Source organism: Aplysia californica, unplaced genomic scaffold (assembly GCF_000002075.1).
Source record: "Aplysia californica isolate F4 #8 unplaced genomic scaffold, AplCal3.0 scaffold00051, whole genome shotgun sequence".
In the NCBI taxonomy this organism is placed as follows: Eukaryota; Metazoa; Mollusca; class Gastropoda; order Aplysiida; family Aplysiidae; genus Aplysia; species Aplysia californica.
Window position 1 is genome coordinate 1418085 of NW_004797321.1, and position 5417 is coordinate 1423501.

The 5417-nt window shown below is 42.6% G+C and overlaps 1 protein-coding gene across 1 annotated transcript in view; it reads right to left on the reverse strand.

Moving 5' to 3' along the window:
• LOC101856872 (transforming growth factor-beta-induced protein ig-h3) overlaps positions 1-5417 on the reverse strand; it is a 28157-nt gene that overhangs the window by 2195 nt on the left and 20545 nt on the right. The window contains exons 4-6 of the mRNA XM_035968331.1: positions 2364-2578; positions 1613-1799; positions 812-949 (exon numbers count right to left, since the gene is read on the reverse strand). Of these exons, the coding sequence (XP_035824224.1) occupies positions 812-949; positions 1613-1799; positions 2364-2578 (540 nt within the window). The remainder of the gene's footprint in view (positions 1-811; positions 950-1612; positions 1800-2363; positions 2579-5417) is intronic.

The following is a 5417-nucleotide window of genomic DNA, read 5'->3' on the forward strand; positions in this document are numbered from 1 at the left end:
TTTTATTCGATACCTTAGAGTAGAGCTGTACCGTTCATCTTTACTGTTCAACTGTCACGATTTTTTGCGCTATCCATAGCTATACAAATTACATGAGGCAGGGTCATGCCGATGCCGTGTGATTTTTTACAGATAAAGGATTTTCGTCTCGATATATCTTGGTACCCATTCTCACCTGGGTTAAATCAGGAAAGTTCTCGTAAAATGCATCTCCCGAGGACACAACGTCAGACCCTCGACGAGATTGGAACCCACTACCTTTTTATTGCAAGTCCAACACCTCCATCTCTGGACCCCCACGCCTCAATATCTCATCCAAAGTAAGACAACGGAACAAGCTTTAAGATTTCATCAATATTTCCCTTGGCTCATACATTGAGGAGCATCTGATGCCCCCGATTATACATTACCAGAGATGGCAGAAAATTTTGAATTTTGCCCGGGTGACGGCTCAAGCCTACTCTTATCGGGACCTCCGAGATTTTTCGTCCTTATCCGAAAAAGCTAGGAGCAGATCTTACCTACTATAAGATCAGAGGTGTGGAGTAAGAAGAAGCCAATAAGTCACAGTATAAAGACTGTAGAAAGAGCCAGGAGCCCACAGAAAGGGGCAAAGGGAGTGAGAGGTGGGGACAGAAAGTGGAGACAAAAGCAGACGACAGAACATAGTTAGAGACTATGAAAGGATGTGAAAGGAGAACATTTTAACGAAGAAAATTTTCTGTCGTTATCTGGATTCAAACCCGGGACCTATTGAATGAGAAGTGAACACACTTAACGTCTAGACCACGACAGCCCCAGCTATCGTTACCTTTGAGTCTGTCTAGACCACGAGAGCCCCTATCGTTACCTTTGAGTCGGTCAGGAGATCCCTTCAGCTTGTCCAGGTCAGACTTGGACAGTCGGTCGAAGGCAGCGTTTGTGGGGGCGAACAGTGTCAGGGGATCAGCTGCAACATAAGGTCAGATAAGGTAAAATAAGATAAAATGAGAGAAAAACAAGAATTTTAGAGCAACTATATTATTAATACAACCTCATAAGATAAGGTTTAATTTTTTGCGTGCATTACCACTCGCGATTTTCATGCATGACAATACAGTATTACAACGTGAAAAGACACCCCGCACCCCCAAAGAAAACACCTGTCCATCCCCACCCCCACACACCACACCCCAACAAAAAAAGAAACCCACTTAAAAATATAAAAAAGCCCACGTTCTGTGTCAAATTGAAGGGCGAAACATTTGCATCACTGCGAAGACAAATACATAGTACACTTATACTGTTCCAAATGTTACTTCCAGACTTTAAAACTAATAATATTTTTTCCCGAAAGGACCAAAACAAAATTCGAGCCCCCCACCCCCCCCCCCCCCCCACACACTTTCTCCCGGAATTTCTAATCCCTCCCCCCCCCCCCCCCCCCCACACACACACACACCCACATACCACATACAGACACACACACACTCTCTCTCTCTCTCTCTCCATCTACCCCCCTCTCTCTCTCTCTCTCTCTCTCTCTCTCTCTCTCTCTCTCTCTCTCTCTCGCTGTCTGTCTCTCCTCCCCCCTCTCCCTGTCTCTTACATACACTTTAACAAACAGACTGACCCAGGAACTCGTTAGCGATGCCAGCTGCCTGGACCACAGACAGAAGGGTAGACAACTCGGGGTCTCCGGCCACCAGGTCCACGATGGTCTTGGAGGTGGGCATGAGGACGTCATCGACGAAATGGATCACGCCATTGTCTGCCTGGACGTCAGCCTGGCTGATCTTCGCGCCGTTCGCCGAAATGAGCTGGGTGGACAGTCACATATAATGATGATGATGATAATATTATAATAATAGTACATTTAATAGTAATAATGCTGAATGATAATAGTAATAGTAATAATAATAACAGTACATGTAAAATAATAATAATAATAATCATGATAATAATAACACTAAAATAGTAATAATAATCATAATCATAATCAGAATAGTAATCACAATCATAATCGTAATTATATTATTATTTAATAATGATGATAGTAATGATAGATCTAGTGAATTTCTCTTATATACAGAGCATTTTTAATAGACAATACTCAATGCGCTTTACAACAATACACAAAACACGAGCAAAGTCCACACAATTCAAATAGTGATTGTTTCTCTCCATGATACTTTTACCCCACCCCCTCCCTCTCTCTCTCTGTGTCTCTCTGTCTCCCCCCTCTCCTCCTCCCCCTCTCTCTCTCTCTCTCCCTCTCTCTCTCTCTCTCTCTCTCTCTCTCTCTCTCTCTCTCTCTTTCTCTGTCTATCTCTCCCACACTCTCCCTCCTCTCTCCCCCTCTCTCTCCACCAAAAAGAACTCACATTGTTATGAGTATAGACATTGAGTCGGATCTTCTCTCCCTTGAGAGTTGCCGCCAGTTCCTCATTACGGATGTCCTTGCTCTGCACGTTTCCTCCTACCACGTGATATTTGAGCACGTCGGCGAGTTTGTTGGTGTCTGTGAGCAGGTCTGAGAGCACGTCTTGTGGGACCTTGGCGAAGGCGTCGTTGGTTGGGGCGAACAGAGTGTACGTGCCTGTGCGGTGGAGCAAGAGTCAGTTTTTTATTTAATTAATTCATTAATTTTTTGTTTTTGGTAAGTGTTTTACGGCGCTCGCAAATGCATAAGATCATGAAATTTTGAAGGGATTTTTAACGTGCCCAACTTGAACACGGGACCTCCAAGATTTTTGCCCTTGTCCTAGAAGGCTAGGTATAGATCTTTCCTAACAGAAGATCAGGGGTGTGGCTGAAAGACAGCCGAAGAAGGAGCCAATGAGTAGCAGTAGAAAAGCTGCAGAGAGAGTCAGGAGCCGAGAAGAGGGAGCAAACCAGGTGAGGGGATGGTGGCAGAAAGTGGAGACGAAAGCTGACGACAGAACATTACAAGAGAGCAGGAAAGGAGGTAAAAGGAGACACTTTTAGAGAAGAAAATTAAAATCGCTACCCGAATTCGAACCATGGTCCTTTGAATGAGAGGCGATCACCTTAGTCTCTAGGCCACGAGAGCCCCCGGGGCAAGAGTGAGTTGGGTATTGTTTCTGGAGACGTTTGGTGACGAGATCACTCCTCGAAGTAAAAAAGGAGGCGACCAACATGTGACATGTAGGCTACAATGTGGGCCTACACAAAATTATAATAAATAATGATGCCACAGTGGGAGTCCAGGAGCTCAAAGACAGATGCCAGGTCATAATATTAACAATACTACCACAGAACTCTTTGAATAAATTGTAAGGCAGCGTTGTGGAATCAGGCTCTCTTCAAATTTTAGGTATGTAGAGTTATTGGTATCATCTTCAAGCTTGTTCACTAGTCTTTATTTTGTTGAAAAAAAATCTATTTATCTTGAATACAAGTCAAGATATTTGAGAATGAAGGAGGTGGTGTTTACCTGTTTTTAGAGGAAAAATTAGTGAGAAAATAGCGCCAAAGATTAGTTATTTCCTTAGCTTAAGAGTCCGTGGTAACTGAACTTTCAATTTTTGTGTGCTTTTAATCAACGTTTTTCAGAAAAATCCACACAGAAATGAGTCCTTTAATGGGCATGAAAGGTGTTGAGCCAAAAAAAAAAAAAAATTTGATAAAAATTCACAAACCTGGGGAAAAATGTTTCTTCTCTTTGATTACTTTGACAAGAGCCTGATTCCACCACGCTGCCTCACAATTTCGCTATCATAGAACTGCAAAGTCATATCTGGCATTTCTGGCCGTTTTGAATTACTAAAAACCACGAGGTCAGAAAGAAAATTATGTTCTAAGCCTATCTGCTCTATCAAAATCGTAAAATTATTCGGAGTCCTTATCAAGATATTCAAAGAATTGCATTCATCTCGAAAAAGGTTGACAAGTTGTGGAACTCAAAGTTTCTAACGTTTAGTTTCTGAAAACGAGGTACACGCACTGAGCAGATAAATCTTTGAAATTTTAGGGTAGCGTTTACGTCCCTTGAGAAAGTTTTGCAAGGGACATAAGGATTATTGCAGTGCATTTTAAACAATACTGGGGTAGGTTCCCTTGACAAAATAATACTCATCATCATCATTAAGTGCCAGATTTGCGGCACACATCGGCGATCACGGTTCTCCATTCATTCCTTTGCTCGGGTGTTCTTAAAAAAGCTACGTTACCCTGATCTTTCACCTTTACCCATCGGTTTAGGTTCTCTAAGTAGGTTGCTCTGGGCCTACGCCTGCCTCATTTTTGCCAGTGAGAGCTAGAAGAAATGAATAATAATTATATGGGGGAATTCTTGGAACATGTTTCCAGTGGGTGTGGTTTGTTAACTTGTCAGTGAACCAGAACAGCGCACAGACGGTCAAAGGCAATATATCGACCTGGTCACTCATCAAAGCTGTCTGAGTGATTGATTTTTGGTAGGAGGGAACGTTCGAGAGAAAAAAAGCAAACAAGCAATGCTTACTTAGGTCAAGTTTATGACTTGAGCTTACCTAAGTCAAACTTGTGACTTGGGTTTATCTAAGTCCAGCCTATGACTTGACCTAATGCCAAAATGTTTGAAAAATGTCAACATTGTCCAAGACGACTGCCAATTGTTGTACGGAAAAGTGGTTGTCCTAGACAGGTGGGTGTTTTGAACAGTGCTATTATAAGGCAAATAAATCGGTTGGGGGATAGGTCGTTTTTTTAGGGGGATTGTCGTGTAGAAGTGACCGTTAGGGCAGGTTTTCACTGTAAGTTTTTAGTTAACAAAACAAAACCCCGCTAGACTGAGGATACGGAACAAACAAAAGGTGTCGGGGTTTGCTTTGCTGTTCCAATATCTAGACAGGTGAGGAAAAAATAGGATTTAGTCAGCTGTGTTCGGACCATGACGCCAGTGTTTCCAAAGACTCACCAGTTTCCGGTGTCTTTGATGTAGTGGTTAGGCTCTTAGCCGTCGCATGCAGGAGACCCGAGCATGATTCTCGAATGGGGATGTTTCTTATCCAGTATCTTTGTCTATTTGCTGGTGTGTTGTATTCCTCTGGAAGCTCTGACAAGTAGGGTCAAAAGACACCTCCCCCCCACCCTAAATGGTCTACGTTGTGTGGATGGGTGTAAATAACACGTTAATGTTGAGTAAAAAAAAACACCCACCAACAATATTTTCTCTCCAGTGCAGGTTCGAAATGTTCTAAACTATTTGGATGGGGGTGTACATGTACCTCTACATTTTAAAAGCAAGTCTTAAAGATTACCCCATCCCCTTTTACACCTCTTAAAAGCAATACATTTCAAAGATTACGCCCTCCCCCCTTGCACCCCTTAAAAGCAATAAATTTCAAAGATTACGCCCTCCCCCCTTGCACCCCTTAAAAGCAATAAATTTCAAAGATTACGCCCTCCCCCCTTGCACCCCTTAAAAGCAATAA